This window comes from Pongo abelii, chromosome 5 (genome assembly GCF_028885655.2).
Source record: "Pongo abelii isolate AG06213 chromosome 5, NHGRI_mPonAbe1-v2.0_pri, whole genome shotgun sequence".
Lineage (NCBI taxonomy): Eukaryota > Metazoa > Chordata > Mammalia > Primates > Hominidae > Pongo > Pongo abelii.
The window spans coordinates 84,351,760-84,369,254 of NC_071990.2; the positions used below are offsets into that span (position 1 = coordinate 84,351,760).

At 37.5% G+C, this 17,495-nt stretch overlaps 1 protein-coding gene across 10 annotated transcripts in view; it reads right to left on the reverse strand.

The window, feature by feature from the left end:
• Positions 1-17,495, reverse strand: part of SNAP91 (synaptosome associated protein 91) — a 162,787-nt gene that overhangs the window by 86,402 nt on the left and 58,890 nt on the right. For all 10 annotated transcript variants that reach the window (XM_054557032.2, NM_001135486.1, XM_054557035.2 and 7 more), the window contains 1 exon segment: positions 8,381-8,487. In XM_054557032.2, coding sequence (XP_054413007.2) covers positions 8,381-8,487 — 107 coding nt within the window.

Genomic DNA, 17,495 nt, shown 5'->3' on the forward strand with positions numbered 1-17,495 from the left:
AGTTTTGATTGTTTTTATTTATGCTGTCTAGTTCCTTGAATATTTCTCCCTTCACCTGTTGTATCATTTTTTGGATTTCCTTACACTGGGCTTCGTCTTTCTCTGGTGCCTCCTTAATTAGCTTAATAACTAACCTCCTGAATTCTTTATCAGGTAAATCAGGGATTTGTTAGTTTGGGTCCATTGCTGGTGAGCTAGTGTGATTTTTTGGAGGATTTAAAGAACCTTGTTTTGTCATATTATCAGAGTTCGTTTTCTGGTTCTTTCTCATTTGAGTAGGCTCTGTAAGACGGAAAGTCTAGGGCTGAAGGCTGTTGTTCAGATTCTTTTGTCCCATGGGGTCTTCCCTTGATGTAGTACTCTCCCCCTTTTCCTATGGATGTGGCTTCCTGTGAGCCAAGCTGTAGTGATTATTATCTCTCTTCTGGATCTAGCCACCCAGCAAGTCTATCAGGCTCCAAGCTGGTACTGGGGGTTGCCTCACAGAGTCCTGTGATGTGAACTGTCTGTGGGTCTCTCAGCCATGGATACCAGCACCTGTTCTGGTGGAGGTGGCAGAAATGAACTCTGTGAGGGTTTTTAGCTTTGGTGGTTTAAGGCACTATTTTTGTGCTGGTTGGCCTCCTGCCAGGAGGTGGCACTTTCTAGACAGTGTCAGCTGTGGTAGTATGGGGAGGAAGAGGTGGGAGGCAGGGCCCTAGAACTCCCAAGAGTATATGCCCCTTGTCTTCAGTTACCAGGGTAGGTAGGGAAAGACCACTGGGCAAGGGCAGGGATAGGCATGTTTGAGTTCAAACTTTCCTTGGGCGGGTCTTGCTGCGGCTGCTGTGGGGGTTGGGAGTGAGGTTCCCAGGTCAATGGAGTTATGTTCCTAGGAGGATTATGACTGTCTCTACTGTGTCATGCAGGTTGTCAGGGAAGTGGGGGAAAGCCGACGGTCACAGGCCTCACTCAGCTCCCATGCAATCCAAAGGACCAGTCTCACTCCCACTGTGCCCCTCTCAGCAACAGCACTGAATGTGTTTCCAGGCAGTGGGCAAGCATGTCTGAGAACTTGCCCCAGGCTACCCACCTCCCAGCTGCGAAGGCAAATAGGGCTTTTCTTCTTCCCCTGCCTGTGGTGTCTACACACCACAGATTCACACCCTCCCCCGAGTTCTGGCCAAGAGGCTTCTCAATCAGCATGGACACAGGAAGGGGAACATCACACACCGGGGACTGTTGTGGGGTGGGGGGAGGGGGGAGGGATAGCATTAGGAGATATACCTAACGCTAAATGACGAGTTAATGGGTGCAGCACACCAACATGGCACATGTATACATACGTAACAAACTTGCACGTTGTGCACATGTACCCTAAAACTTAAAGTATAATAATAATAAAATTTAAAAAAAAATTGTTACAGAGTTCAGCTGGAGATTTCTTTCTCCCTGTGGCCTTTTCCCAGTGCCTCTGGCCACCATCCTGAAGGACCCCTGTAAGGCCAGGCAAAAATGGCTTGCTAGGGGACCCAGTAAGCCCACAGGGATTTTTTTCACTGCTTCTTCTATCCCTGTATTTTGCTTGGCTCTCTAAATTGACTCCGTTCCAGGTAAGGTCAAAATCTTCTCCTGTTATCTAGGCCTACAGTTTCCCCAGTGGGGGTGTGTGTTCAGGGGCAGACGATCTCCCTTTCCCACCTCCACAGTTTGGGCACTCATAGTATTTGGGGTGTCTTCTGGGTCTTGTAGGAGCAATCTGCTTTCTTCAGGGGGTCTGTGGGTCATCTGAAGTTTCCTGATTTATTCCTGCAGTCATTCTGGAGCAAAAATTCACAATGTGAGCCTCCATATGCTGCTCTGTTGGTTCAAGTTGGAGCTGCAATCTAGTCCTGCCTCCCAGCCACCACGATCCCTTCTTCTCGTTGATTACATTTAGTTCTGCTCTGATTTTGGCTATTTGTTTTCTTCTGCTAGCTTTGGGATTAGGTTGTTCTTGTTTTTCTAGTTCCCTTATGAGGATGTTAGGTTATTAATTTGAGATCTTTCTAACTTCTTGATGTAGGCGTTTAGTGCTATAAACTTTCCTCTTAAAACTGTCTTTGCTGCCTCCCAGATATTTTGGTATGTTGTGTCTGTTTTCATTTGTTTCAAAGAATGTTTTGATTTCCGCCTTAATTTTGTTGTTTACCCAATAGTCATTGAGGAACAAGTTGTTCAGTTTCCATGTAATTGTGTGGTTTTGAGAGTTCCTCTTGGTATTGATTTCTATTTTTATTCTACTGTGGTCTAAGAATATACTGTTATGATTTCATTTTTTTGATTTATTGAGATTTGCTTTATGGCTGAGCATGTGGTGGATCTTAGAGTATGTACCCTGTACAGGTGACAAGAACATATATTCTGTGGTTGTTGAGTGGAGTAGTCTGCAGATGTCTATTAGGTCCAATTGGTCTAGTGTCAAATTTAAGTTCATAATTTCTTTGTTAGTTTTCTGCCTCAATGATCTGTCTAATGCTTTCAGTGGGGTGATGAAGTCCCTCATTATTGTTGTGTGGCTGTCTGTCTTTTATTAGGTCAAGAAGTACTTCTTTTATAACTCTAGGTGCTCCAATGTTGGGTGTGTATATATTAGGACAGTTAAGTCTTTTTCCCCCCTAATCTCTCACCTCTGGCTGAAAATTAAGTCTTCTTGTTGAACTGAACCCTTTATCATTATGTAATATCCTTCCTTGTACTTTTTCTTTTTCTTTACTGTTGTTGGTTTTAAGTTTATTTTATCTGATACAAGAGCAACAACCTCTGTCCTTTTTTGTTTTCTATTGGTACGGTGGATCTTTTTTCATCCCTTTACTTTGAGGCTATGGGTGTCATTACATGAGATGGATGTACTGAAGACAGTACATCTTTTTTTTTTAATCCAACTTGCCACTCTGTGTCTTTTCAATCAGGTGTTCGTACCATTTACATTCAACGTTAGTATTCACATGTGAGGTTTCGCTCCTGTCATCATATTGTTAGTTGGTTGCTTTATAGTCTCAATTGTGAAGTTGCTCTGTAGGAACTATGGACTATGTACTTATATGTGTTTCTGTGGTAGCGGGTTTCTTTTGTTTCCAAGTTTAGAACTCCCTTTAGCACGTCTTTTAAGGCCAGTTGATTGGTAACACATTCCCTTAGCAATTGCTTGTCTGGGAAAGATTTTATTTTACTTTCACTTACAAAGCTTAGTTTGGTGGGTTATGAAATTCTTAGTTGGAATTTCTTCTCTTTAAGAATACTAAAAATAGGCTACCAATCTCTAGCTTGTAAAGTTTCTTTTGAGAAGTCTGCCATTAGCCTGATGAGGTTCCTTTTACAGGTGATTTGATCCTTTTCTCTAGCTGCCATTAAGATTTTTTCTTGTGTTGATCTTGGAAAGCTTGATGACTATGTGCCTTGGGATGGTCATCTTGTATAGTATCTTGTAGGGGTTCTCTGAATTTCTTGTATTCACATATCAATCTCTCCAGCAAGACTGGGTAAATTTTTGTGGATTATATCCTCAAATATGTTTTCCAAGTTGCTCACTCTCTCTTCTCTCTCAGGAATGCCAATGAATTGTAGGTTTGGTTGCTTTACTTAATACCATATTTCTTGGAGGTTTTGTTCATTTTGTAAAATTCCTTTTTTCTTTCTTTTTGTCTGACTGGGTTGATTCAAAGGACTCGTCTTCAAGCTCTGAAATTCTCTCCTCTGTGTGATCTAGTCTGTCATTAAGGCTTCCAACTACATTTAGAAATTCCTGTAGTGAACTTTTCAATTGTAGAAGTTCAGTTTAGTTCTTTTTAAATATAGCTATGTTATCTTTCATATCTTGGATCATTTTCCTGGCTTTCTTGGATTGGATTTCAACTTTCTCTTGGATCTTATTGAGCTTCCTTGCCATCCAGATTCTGAATTCTGTGTCTATAATTTCAGACATTTCAATGTGGTTAGGATCCATTGCTAGGGAGCTAATGCCATCCTTTAGAGGTAAACAAAACACTCCAACTTTTTGCATTGCCTAAGTTCTTGAGCTGATTCCTTCTCATCTGAGGGAGCTGGCTTTTCTTTTTCTTTGTCAATTTGCTTTCATTTGGATAGGGCTTTTTGTTTTTACATTCTTTTTTCCCTTAAGGGTTGACTGTGGTGAATGTTGTATATAGTTGATTGGTTTCGTTTCTGAGTGCTTTCAGAGGGTCAAGGCTCTGTTCTAGGTTCTGAGGTTACAGATGGGTTCCTGCGGTGCGTTTCAGAGGTGTTGCACGGTGAAACAATGTATTTTTGTTTGGTGGTGCAATTCAGGTTGCAGTCTCGTAGATGGCTCTTCACAGTGACATCAGGGCCAGCTGATACACTCTTACTCAGCCAGGCACCTCTTATTTTTCAGTGTGTATGTGGCAGTGCTCTGGGGAGCAGAGGCAGGGGTCAAGACATAAGTCTCTGTCCAAGTTTGTTTCCAGGCCTTGGGCCTTGGTGCTGTCCCCTTCAAGTACTGGTGCTGCACCCATGTTTTCTTTGCCCAAAAGGGGGCTTTGGCAGGCTGTGCTACCCTCTCCCTTTAGGGATGGTCCCAGCTGAGAGATCATCAGGAGATCTCTAACTCTTGGGGGGCCCACTGTGCTTGTGAGAGTCAGAGCAGGTTGTGGGATATGACTACTAGCGGTCTGGTGTTGCAGTGGGTTGGGGTGAAGAATCCCTGGGCAGGGCAATGGTATCATGTATATGCAAGTGGAAAAGTGCCTGTAGCCCAGGGTTTCCAGCCTGGCAGACAGCTGTGGGGCCCACTCAGCTTGTGCTCCTCTGACCCAACAGGTCTTCCTCCAGTGTCTGCCCCGGGAGCATTTTGACTGGCTAGACTTGTTCCAAGCCTTCTGCTCCCAGATCACTGAGCTGTTCCAGATGATGTGGGCTGCAGGGCTCCCTGGGAAAGAAGCTGTGGCTTTCAGGCCGCACCCTTCCCAGATGGGTCTTGTGAAGGGAAGGACACCCAGCTTCTACATTTGTACAAGAACCTGCACCAGCATAAGAACCTAAGTCACAATCTTCTTTTTGTTCTGACGCTGGGGGCTCTTCCTCCACTTGAGCTCAGGCCATAGATCTCAGCACGATACTTGTGGGCAGTGTGCTTGAGTCCCAGGGAGTTGAAACCAGGCCTGCAGATTTGTCTTCTGGCCCCTCGGGGTTAAGCACTGGCTGTGCTGGTGGTGCCAGACTGCTTCCAGGCCACCAGCAAAACACTCAGGTAGGGAAGCGCGGGGGCTGCGCTCTGGATATCCTCCTGTGGGAGTGGCCAGGCAGGCAATCTTGGGAGGGGCCAGCAGGTGAGGGGGCATTCATCCTGGTCCTGCAGCAATGGCAGCTCCTGGCCAGTAGAGAACAGGAACTGCAGAGCAAGATGGAGAGCCTTGGGGGATGGGCACCTATGGTCATGTTTTACTGCAGCTGGCATGTGGTGGCTCCGAGCAGGCTTCCCAGCTTCCTCCCTCTTCAACTACGTTGAAGGCAACTGTGTTGCCTCTCTATTGATTTTCAGTATTTTCTCTCAAAAGATCTGTTGATCATCAGCATGATGATTCACTCGATATTTTGGTTCCTCTTGGTGGGAGAGGCATTTGCTAGCTTTGTCTAGTTGGCCGTCTTCCTTCCCTCTCTGGAATTCACCTTCTAATGACTGAACTCTGGCTTTAGGAACAGTTTAGCCACTGATGCTTCCCTAAAGCCACTTATATTATTACAAATTAGGGAAATTATCAATTAAAGCAACCGTATTCTGTTTATTTGTACGTTTTAACACCACTTTAGATTATCCATTTAAAAATATTAATATGAACAAAAGAGGCATTTTTATGAGACTGACTCGCTGCCTACTGTGCTAAGAAGGCACTGAAAGAAGCATTTTTTAAAATAAAAATATTATGGATCCCTAATACTGAAATCAGTTCAGGAAAAGGTGATGTATTTCCATTAAATGGATAATTGTGTTCAAAGAGACAATTTAGGAATTCTTCCTCAACATTGCTATTTTTATTGCTCTGAACTTCTGAACCACAATATCATTAAAGGATTAAAGTGTGTTACAGAAATCTCATCACTTTCTGTCTGCAAATATTCTGGGAGATGCAACTCCTAGGATTCCGATATCTACCTTAGAATAGAAAACTAAGAATAACTTGGTTATATGAAAGAGAAGAGTATTTAGCAGAAATATGTCTTACCTGTAAAAATTATTTTACAAAGTTTTACTTGTCTGCCATAGGAGACTTCAGATAAGAATATAAGGCATAGTAAGTTTTCTGTACTTCAAGCAATTTAAGAAATTTGAATAGTTCCATAGAACTTGTTCAACTACTTTACCTTTTCTTTAATACAATGAGCAACTTACTGTTACTATTTCCCAAATAACCAATATATAAAGTTGTATTTTGAAAATCATATTCTAGAAGTCTTCTTGAGACTCTTCAGGTAAATGTTACTAACTATGGGATAGCTATTGAGTATGAATCCATACATAGACCACATGAGTACTATACAGTAGACAGCAATTTGTACATTGGTTGAAAAATTTCTATATTAACCAATCATAACAAAACCACTCAACACTTGTATTCAAACATTGTGTGTTCAAATTATGAACAATGTGATTTAAATGTGAAAGAAAACACAAATGGTTATGGTTGTCCCATTGTGATTTAATGTTTACTCTATTAAAAATAATTTTGTAAATTAGTATTCATTCTATGAAAAAGTCTTAATCATAATGTTCAAATAAAAATAATTTTTAAATTTATTATCCAGTTATTTAAAGACAGACTCTTACAATGATATCTGATTTTTCTATATCTCTTTCTTAATGGCCTCAGTTGGGCTTGTGCTAACATGAGGTATCAATAGACAAAAAATATAATTTTACATGTTAAAACAGAAGGAATTGACACATAAGTAGAACTTTTCTCACGGGAATCATGAGCCCAGCCTTGTAATGCTGATTAGAGAAATGTATACCCCAGATTGCCACATGCCAGCTCCTTACTTATATACAATAACAAATGAGAAACTGGGATGAATGTACACCAAGATTTCATGAAACAATAAAATAATCTGTTCTCGGTACTTAGGCATAATTTATCTTTTCACAGAAAGAAATTAGGCAAATTTTACTAGATTAGGCTCCTAATTACAGTTAAACCATGGCAAAATCATACCAAATACAAAAAATAACACCTGTATAGCAGCAAAAGAAAAAATTTTAAGCAATTCTATCATTTCTTAAAGACTACCAACATTGATAAACCCATGAGGAAAGAAACGTGAATGTGCTTTAATGTATATACAATTTACATAAGCTAATCTTTACCTTTTGTTTCCCTTATATTTAAAAAAGATTTTTATTCTAATTACATGTTGTATGGGTGAAAGTTCAAGAATCAGCATTTTGTGATATTATTTTGGTCCCAGAATTTGCATGTGACAATTATTACTTCTATGAATAAAAGATTTTAAACACAATGCATGGACTAGAGTACTTCTTAAATTGTGTGTATAAAATGCTTGTTCTTGCAGTATATTCTCAAAATGACAAAAACAGCAAAAACATGGCATGAATGTCCCACATCCACAGCATTGTATGGTTTGCTGCTGAGCCTTAGAACCTCTTTCAAACAACATTCCAATCAGTTCCTAGTAATCAGTTAATTGACATGTAAGATAAAAATACACTTGTCATTCTTCCAAAGGACTATAATAACAATGTTATAATTTCCAATATCAGCATGAATCATTAATTGGATTTTATAAGAGAAAATACCAATTCACAGACAATTTCAGGAACACCAACTGCATAGTTACATAGGTATTCTAATCAAGTATAAAGATACATCCTGAAGAAACAATTTATAAACTTTATAAAACAAATTATGCTTTTTGTCTTATTTTTCATTATGTATAAATCACTGCCAAAGTAAGAAAGGTAAGAATTTATGATTTATCATTTACATGCTAAGAATAATAAACAGGCTTTTCTAAAGGCAAACCTAAGGTTCAATGAAAATAAAGGATTTTCTAACAATTAAAGATAGCTATTAGGTGGAATGGAGGAATGGACCACCTTGCAAAGCAGCAAATGAGCTTATTATCCATGAAACTTTTATGTGAATGCAGAATGATCATCTGATTAGGATGCAGGAGTACAGAGTACAGCTCTGTGTGAGAAGTTGGATGAGACGACTTCCAAAGTCACTTCCAACCTTAATATACTGTGACTCTGAGGCACTTCCAACCCTAATATACTGTGACTCTCTTACATCTTCTATTATATACTCCAGATACATGAGCAAATATTTAAAAAATTATATTCCCAAGAAAACTGAATATTACTTACCTCTGCAACCTTGAGAAATTCAGACACTCGTGTCATTCTAGTTAGAAATCGTTTGTAAATTTCTAGAGCATCTTTACATTGTCCTTTCTTCATTTCAAAAAACTTTTCTAGAAAAGATAAAGAGATAAAAGCAATTTGAAAAGAGTATTATGTTCTATTTTTTTCTAAGCTTATGTTAAGATTACTACTTAAAATTTAATTAATGTTTGAGTCAAAACACTTGGCAGTAAAACTTATATGAGGTATCAAGGCACCTAGTGTTATGTTCCAAGATAATCATCTGTCTCAAATAAAACAATTTAAATAATGAAAACAGAACTAAAGCAGAAGAATATATGAATTGCCACAACTGGCTAAATTCATGTTCCATATATCCCAATATCCTGTCTTGGAAAATAGCAGCAAATTCTTCCTGAGGATAATCTCAAAATTTATGACTGCATTCTACATAATGCTTATTTTCTTATTAGCTTGCAGTAAACTAATAAGCTATAAATTATAAGACAATAATCAATAAACCTTCCTGAATTAAAGAATTCTTTAAGTTTTATACACTAAGTCGATACTTGGTTTTATTGGTCATAAATTCTTTCAAACACCATGATGTGGCTTTTATTTATAAAACAGTAGACTTTTGTGAAAACATTTGTTGTAGTATATCCTTCATGACTTTCTAGTCGATTTATGTTCTCTTTCTCAACCTTTAGCTTTCTAGACAGAAAAACGGAAGCTTATTTTGCTGTTCGCTTTCACACTCTCAAGACTAGAATTCAGTCATTAGGGAACTACAGCTCCATTACACTTGCAATATGAGAGTACAATTTTTCCGTACATGCTTTGAAGAAAACCAATACTTCATCGGTGTTTTAATCAGTTATTCATTGATCATTCAGTCAATAATTATTGACACTGCAGATGGAGACACAGCAGGCCATGTCTGTCTACAGTAGTTCCCAGGCAACTCTGGATTATACCTGATGGCCTAGCATCTTCTTTATAAGTTCATTATTTTATATTTGCACATGGATTAACATATGCTATTTTTTTCAGTATTCTTTTTTTAATTTATATACATATATTATAAGTTCTAGGGTACATGTGCACAACGTGCAGATTTGTTACATATGTATACATGTGCCACGCTGATGTGCTGCATCCATTAACTCATCATTTACATTAGGTATATCTCCTAATGCTATCCCTCTCCCCTCCCCCCACTCCACAACAGGCCCCGGTGTGTGATGTTCCCCTTCCTGTGTCCATGTGTTCTCATTGTTCAATTCTCACCTATGAGTGAGAACATGCTGTGTTTGGTTTTTTGTCCCTGCGATAGTTTGCTGAGAATGATGGTTTCCAGCTTCATCCATGTCCCTACAAAGGACATGAACTCATCCTTTTTTATGGCTGCATAGTATTCCATGGTGTATATGTGCCACATTTTCTTAATCCAGTCTATCATTGTTGGACATTTGGGTTGGTTCCAAGTCTTTGCTATTGTGAATAGTGCTTCAATAAACATACGTGTGCATGTGTCTTTATAGCAGCATGATTTATAATCCTTTGGGTATATACCCAGTAATGGGATGGCTGGGTCAAATGGTATTTCTAGTTCTAGATCCCTGAGGAATTGCCACACTGTCTTCCACAATGATTGAACTAGTTTACAGTCCCACCAACAGTGTAAAAGTGCTCCTATTTCTCCACATCCTCTCCAGCACCTGTTGTTTCCTGACTTTTTAATGATCACCATTCTAACTGGTGTAAGATGGTATCTCATTGTGGTTTTGATTTGCATTTCTCTGATGGCCAGTGATGATGAGCATTTTTTCATGTGTCTGTTGGCTGCATAAATGTCTTCTTTTGGGAAGTGTCTGTTCATATCCTTTTCCCACTTTTTGATGGGGTTGTTTTTTTCTTGTAAATTTGTTTGAGTTCTTTGTAGATTCTGGATATTAGCCCTTTGTCAGATGAGTAGATTGCAAAAATTTTCCCCCATTCTGTAGGTTGCCTGTTCATTCTGATGGTAGTTTCTTTTGCTGTGCAGAAGCTCTTTAGTTTAATTAGATCCCATTTGTCCATTTTGACTTTTGTTGCCATTGCTTTTGGTGTTTTAGACATGAAGTCCTTGCCCATGCCTATGTCCTGAATGGTATTACCTAGGTTTTCTTCTAGGGTTTTAATGGTTTTAGGTCTAACATTTAAGTCTTTAATCCATCTTGAATTAATTTTTGTATAAGGTGTAAGGAAAGGATCCAGTTTCAGCTTTCTACATATGGCTAGCCAGTTTTCCTAGCACCATTTGTTAAATAGGGAATCCTTTTCCCATTTCTTGTTTATGTCAGGTTTGTCAAAGATCAGATAGTTGTAGATGTGTGGTATTATTTCTGAGGGCTCTGTTCTGTTCCATTAGTCTATACCTCTGTTTTGATACCAGTACCATGCTGTTTTGGTTACATATGCTATTTTAATATTGTCTCATACTTGAGAGTTATTTCATTCAGCATGTAATTTTACTACCTCAGAAGTATTTTTAATTTTCTTAAGGGAAGTTTAATAATATATAATTACACAAAGAACTAATTATCAAGAGCAGTTACTCATTACCTTCTGTTGACAGTCTTTGGGTAATTTTAACTTTTTACATGGACCTCCCCTGTAGGGTATTTAAGGGAAGCAAAAAGATCAAGAAAACAGACACATACTGTTTCCTACTTGCTAGGAGTTTAGAGAAAAGAAAGTCTTTTTAAAAATGACCAAATCTAAGTATACTTTCTTTATCCACTCTGTCCTGTTTTCTAATGCAATGGATAAACTCACGGTGCTATAAGACGAAAGTCTTTTCTTGTTTAGAAATTTGAAAATAAGGATTTATTCTGGCAAAACATACTTTTTGTTCTCTCTTTTTACAACAATCTTCATATATATATAATTTCTTTCAAATATCCAAATTACTTCTCTTTAGTATAATCTGAGTTTATATCTTTGCATCTGATCTTCAGCAATAATACAAAAAGAAAAATCAAGCAGAATATCTCAATTTCCTTTTAGAACCAGTGACCACAATTTTAACCATTTTTTTTCTGTCTCCTCTGGATACTTTTAAAATTGTTTGTATCCTTCATGATAATTTAGGACTCAGCAATAAAAAGCACTCGATCATTGTGGATTTAGGTTATAATCTCATAATTGTTTCTATAATAGTAGCATTGACACAGAAAGGCAACATGTTCTATTTCACTGACACAGGCACAGCTAATGAGGCTCCCCTGTCCAGATCAGTGCAGGGCCTAGGGAAACTGGCACTTTTACAGAGGGAATTGGTCATCCAAAAATGAGCCTCTACCTTTCTTTCACAGTAAAGGTAACATATGTTAACTTTCAATATTTGAAATGATCAAATTTCATGTTTGTAACATGAACCTTTGTAAAGCTGTGATAAACTACCCTTGTCATACTAGTATTAACTTTTGAAGGATAATTGTCCTAGGAAAGAAACCAAGTGAAAAAAATTATCTCTGAGAGACAAACTGAGAGTTTCTACATACGCTATTACTAATGACCATTAGTCAAGGAGACAGCTTACTTACAAGTCAGAGTTTCATTATAGCAATAAAGCATTTGTGAAGATTTATAGCACCAATATTGATTCCAACATTAGGTGTAAAGTATTGGTCATGAAATCTTTGATTAAAATTAACCCACAACATATTCATAAGGTTAACTTCTAGCACTATCAGGTCAACTAATGAAAAACACACCTGCCTCAAAATTTATCTAATTAGGTGAATATGCCAAAATGTGTGAATTCAAAATGCTAGTCTGAGCATCTGGGAGTGGTTCTAATACAATGATTCCCAAACTAAAGTCCCCAAACCACCAGGAACAGCATGACTTTGGCCCTTATTAGGAATGCAAATTCTCAGGCCCCACCTCAGACTTACTAATTAGAAACTCTGGGTAACAGGTTCAGCAACCTGAGCTTTAACAAGTTCTCCAGATATTCTTGAGGAAAGTCCTTGAACACTGCTTAAAGTACTTTTTCCTTGTCTTCTGCAAATGGACCTTTACCATAGTGACTATGCACAGGGTAAAGGGATATATCCTGACATTTTTTTTTTTAGAAAAATACTTTTTTAAAGAGTAGTTTTGGGTTCACAACAAAATTAAACAGAAGTTACAGAGATTTCCCATATTATCCCTGATCCTAAACATGCACAGCCTCCCCTATTATCAACACCTCCGAAAAGAGTGCCATATTAGTTACAACTGATGAACCTACATTGAACATCATTATCACCCCAAGTCCATAGCATACATTACTGTTCACTCTTGGTGTTGTACATTCTATGGGTTTGGACAAATGTATGATGACATGAATCCACCATTTTAGTATCATACAGAGTATTTTCATTGTCCTAAAAATCTGGCCAGGTATGGTGGCTCATGCCTATAATCCCAGTACTGTGGGAGGCTGAGGTGGGAAGATTGCTTGAGACCAGCTTGGGCAACATAGCGAGCCCCTATGTCTACAAAAAAAAAAAAAATTCAAAAATTAGCCAGGAGTGGTGGTGCATGTCTGTAATCCCAGCTACTCGGGAGGCTGAGGCAGGAGGATCACTTGAGCCCAGGAGGTCAAGGCTGCAGTGAGCTGTGTTCGTGCCACTGCACTCCAGTCTGGGAGACAGAATGAGACCTCCACTAAACATCAATGATCTTTTTTATTGTCTTCATAGCTTTGCCTTTTGTAGAATGTCAGAGAGCTGAAAATATGCCTTTTCAGACTGGTTTCACTTAGTAATATGCATTTAAGATTCCTTCACACCTTTTCATGGATTGACAGTACATTTCCTTTTAGCACAGAATAATATCTGCATATCTTTGTTGGTGAGGTATCAAAGTTTTTAGCCTATTTTTAATTGGGTTGTTTGTTTTATTATTTTTTAGTTCTAAGAGTTCTTTGTATATTTTGGACAACAGTCCTTTATCAGATGTGGTTTTTGCAAATATTGTCTTCCAGTGTGTGGCACATCTTACCCTTTTCTTGACACTGTCTTTCATGGAGCAGAAGTTTTTAATTTTAATAAAGTCCAGCTCTTCAATTATTTCTTTCATGGATCACGCCTCTGATGTTGTATCTAAAAAGTCACCACCACATCCAAGGTCATTTAGGTTTTCTCCTATGTTACCTTCTAGGATGTTTATAGTTTTGCATTTTACATTTAGGTCTGTGATCCATTTTGAGTTAATATTTGTAAAGGGTATAAGGTCTGTGTCCAGATTAATTTTTTTGGTGTATGAATGTCCAGTTGTTCCAGCACCATTTGTTCAAAAGATTGTCTTTGCTCCTTTATTATAGATCAGGTTATATTAATGTAGGTTGATTTCTGGGCTCTCTATTCTGTTCCACTGATCTATTTGTCTATTCTTTTGCCAATATCACAATATCTTGATTACTGTAGCATTATAGTAGGTTTTAAAGTGGGATAGGTCAGTCCTTCAACTTTGTTCTTCTTCAACAATATTGTGTTGGCTATTCTGAGTCTTTTACCTGATTAGAATCAGTTTGTCAATATCCACAGTTACTTGGAAATACTGAATACTATTGCAATGAATCTATAGATCATGTTGGAAAGAACTGGCATATTCACAATATTGAACCTTCTTATCCATGAACATGGAACATCTCTCCATTTATTAGTTGTCTGACTTCTTTCATAAGAGTTTTATAGTTTTCCTCATATAGATCTTAGAGACATTTTGTTAAGTTTATACCTACGTATTTCATTTTAGGGAGTGCTGATGTTAATGGCATTGTGCTTTTAATTTCAAATTCTGCTTGTTCATTGCTAGTATATCAGAAAGCCACTGACTTTTGTACATTAACCATTTTTTCTTGCAACCTTGCTATAAATTGCTTATTAGTTCCAGGAGTTTTTTTTTTGTCAATTCTTTTGGATTTTCTACAATAGATGGTCATATAATCTGGGAACAAAGAAGTCTTATTGCTCCATCCCAAATCTGTATACCTTTCATCTCCGTTTCTTGTCTTACTGCATTAGCTAGAACTTCCAGTATGATGGTGAAAAGCAGTGGTGAGAGGGGACACTTTGCCTTCCTCCTGATCTTACTGGGAAAGCTTCTAGCTTTTTCACCATTAAATATGATGTTAGCTATTAAGTTTTTTGTACATATTCTTTATCAAGTTGATGAAGTTCCCCCTCCATTCCTAGTTCACTGATAATTTTTATCATGAATGGGTGTTGGATTTCATCAAATTTTTTTCTTGTATCTACTGATATGATATGATTTTTCTCTTTTAGCTTATTGATGTGGCAGATTACATTAATTGATTTTCAAATGTTGAACCAGCTTTGCACACCTGAGTAAATCCCCTTGGTCATGGTTTATAATTCTTTTTACACATTGTTGGATTTAATTTGCTAATATTTTGTCGAGGATTTTTCAACCATGTTCATGAGAGATATTGGTCTGTAATTTCCTTTTCTTTTTAATTTTAAATAAAATTTACTGAGTTGTTATTTATATATAATATATTACATTCATTTAAGGTAGATTTTATGTGTCTTGACAGTTATATGCAACATCAATTACTGTCACAAGCAAGGTACATGTCAGTCCATTTTCTGCTGCTATCATGGAATACCACACACTAGATAATTTGTAAAGAAAGATTTACTTGGCTCACAGTTCTTGTGGCTGGAAGTCCAAGATCAAGGGGCTGTATCTAATAAGGGCCTTCTTGCTGCATCATAACATGTCAGAAGGTATCACGTGGTGAGAGAGTGCATGCCTGACAAAAGTCACCTCTTAGAAGTTTCACCTTTTAATACCATCACGATGCCAATTAAATTCCAATATGAGTTTTGGAGGGAGCATTCAACCCACAGCAGTACAGAACATTTTTATTACTCTCAAAAAATTTGTGTCCCTTTGCAGTTCATTCCTTCCTCCACTCCGAACCATGGGTAACCACTAGTCTCCTTTCTGTCACTGTAAGTTAGTTTGCATTTTCTAAAATTTTATGTAAATAGCCATACATTATACACTCTCCTTTCTTTGGCTTCTTTGAACCTAATGATTTTGAAATTCATTTATGTTACTACATAATGATACTGTTACTACAAATGTAACAGTTAATTCCTTTTTATTGTTGAATAGCATTGTATAATATGTATACATCTTATTTTGTTTATCTATGTACCTATTAATGAATATTTAGTTACTTTATGGTTTTTTTTCTATTATGAACATTTTTGAACATTCATATGCTAGTCCTTGTATGGATACTGGTTTTTATTTCTCTTGGGTAAGTATCCAGGATATGATCCTAGTGGGTCATAAGTCAGGTGTATGTTTAACTTTTTAAGTAAAACAGTAAATGTAAAATGGTAAAATCATTTGACGTTTTACCATTTTACATTTCTATCAGATGTGTATAGGAGTTCCAGTTACTGTACATCTTCACTAATACTTGATACCATAAGTAGTTTTAATTTTAGTTGAGTCTAGTAGGTCCAAGAGGTATCTCACTGTGATTTTAGTTTACATTTCCTCAGTAACTGATGACATTGATAATTTTTATATGCTTATTAGCCATTTTATATCTTCTTTTGTAAAGTGTCTGTTCAAATCTTTTGTACATTATAAAAATTGAGTTGTCTTCATTACTGAGTTCTTTATTTGTTCTTGATAGGCATTCCTAAAACACAAATACATATACTTTCTCCTCCTCTGTGACTTGTATTTTCATTCTTAATGATGTCTTTTGAGGAGCATGAGTAATTTTGATGAAGTCCAACTTGTTAACTTTCTCTTTTATAGTTCATGTTTTCTGTATTTTAATTAAGAAATCTTTGCCTAGTCCTTGTTTTCTTCTAGAAGCTTTTTAGTTTTAACCTTTTTATTTAGGCCAATAATTCTTTTGATTTCACTTCTAGGTCTGCTGTGAGGCATATTATCTACTACTGAATAACAAATTACTCCAAAATTTAGCAGTTAAAGCAACAAATAAATTTCTGGTCTCACACAGCTTATAAGTCATGAATTTGGAAGTGGCTTAGCTGGATGATTCTGGCTCAGGACCTCATGAAGTTATAGTCAAACTGCTGGCCATGCCTGTAGCCCTCAGTGGTCTGGGGCCAAAGGTTCAGCTTGCAGGGTGGCTCACTCACATACCTGTTGACAGAAGGTCTCAGTTTCTTGCTGTATGGAACTCTCTACAAGGCTGTCTGAGTGTCCTCACAACTTTACTGCTGGCTTTCCCTAGAGCAAATGATCTAAGCAAGAACTAGTGAGGAAGAAATCAAGGTGTCTCTTATAACTTAGTGTCAAAGCTTCACACCATTGCTTCAGCTTCATTCTATTCATTAGAAGTGAGTCTCTAAGTCCATCTCACATTGAAGGTGACAGGAGTTAGTTTATACCTTTTTTTGTTTGTTTGTTTGTTTTTGAGGTGAAATCTCCCTTTGTTGCCCAGGCTGGATATGCAGCGGTATAGTCTTGGTTCACTGCAACCTCTGCCTCCCAGCCCAAGTGATTCTCTTGCCTTAGCCTCCCTAGTAGCTGGGACTACAGGCATGCGCCACCATGCCTGGTTTTTTTTTTTTTTTTTCGTATTTTTAGTAGAGATGGGGTTTCACCATGTTGGCCAGGCTGGTCTTGAATTCCTGACCTCAAGTGATCTGCCCACCTTGGCCTCCCAAAGTGTTGGGATTACAGGCGTGAGCCACCACGCCCAGCCAATTCATACCTTTTCAGGGGATGAGTATCAAAGAATTTGTAGGCATATTTTGAACAACTAATTGAGATAAAGTTCAAAGTTCATTTCTTTCCCATGTGGATATCCAGTTATTCTACTATAATTTGTTGAAGATTTTTTTTACCCCATAGCTGGCATTATGAGTTCTACTTTCTTTTCCAGATGAATATTATTCATGGTTATATTTCAAAAGCAAACTGAATTTTTTAAGTCAAGCCCACAGCAAAAGGTTATTAAAAATACATAAATGAAAAATTCAAATCATGGTATTAATTCTAATAATGTACTTTCTGTAGCTTGCATTTTCAATTTGCAATTGCAATAGTTAATACAATC